The 570-nt window shown below is 73.2% G+C and overlaps 1 protein-coding gene across 1 annotated transcript in view; it reads left to right on the top strand.

Moving 5' to 3' along the window:
* The first annotated feature begins 124 nt into the window (after positions 1-124).
* The window catches only part of LOC104914624 (beclin-1-like), a 1,660-nt gene continuing 1,214 nt past the window's right edge, over positions 125-570 (top strand). The window contains exons 1-2 of the mRNA XM_010724711.3: positions 125-379; positions 452-567. Coding sequence (XP_010723013.1) covers positions 253-379; positions 452-567 — 243 coding nt within the window. The 5' untranslated portion in view covers positions 125-252. The remainder of the gene's footprint in view (positions 380-451; positions 568-570) is intronic.

Raw genomic sequence — 570 nt, 5'->3', positions numbered from 1 at the left:
CGCCGGCTCCGCTGCCGCCGGAAGTGAGGTCACGCCGCGCGCCGCCAATCGCAGCTCGCTCGCTCCCCGCCTGACCGCGCCGCCGGGTCCTGGCAGCTGGCAGGAAGGAAATAGAGGAGAACGTGGAAAAGAAAATGGCCGCTATCGGGGCTTCTACACGCCTGCAAGGACCTCGCCGGGCCGTGCGTCACGTCCGGCGGAGGCGATGGCGGCGGCGCGGACCTGGGGCTGAGCGGAGCGGAGCGGGACGGCATGGAGGGCGGGCGGGCGCCCGCCTGCACCACGCAGGTCAGCTTCGTGTGCCAGCGCTGCAGCCAGCCGCTGAAGCTCGATACCTCCTTCAAGATCCTCGACCGGCTCACCATCCAGGAGCTCACCGGTACCGGCACAGCGCGGGGGGTGGGACGGGTCGGCTGCGCAGCGCCGGGCGCTGACAGCTTTTCTCCCGTAGCGCCGCTGCTGACCGCTGCGCCCGCCCGGCCCGGGGATGCGCAGGAGGAGAGCGCCCTGAGCGAGGTACGGGGAGGGAGCGGGTGGGGCGCGGCTGCGCCGCGGACCCCGCTAACGGCG

This window comes from Meleagris gallopavo, chromosome 29 (genome assembly GCF_000146605.3).
Source record: "Meleagris gallopavo isolate NT-WF06-2002-E0010 breed Aviagen turkey brand Nicholas breeding stock chromosome 29, Turkey_5.1, whole genome shotgun sequence".
Taxonomy (NCBI): Eukaryota; Metazoa; Chordata; class Aves; order Galliformes; family Phasianidae; genus Meleagris; species Meleagris gallopavo.
This window is presented reverse-complemented; position numbering and strand designations above follow the sequence as displayed.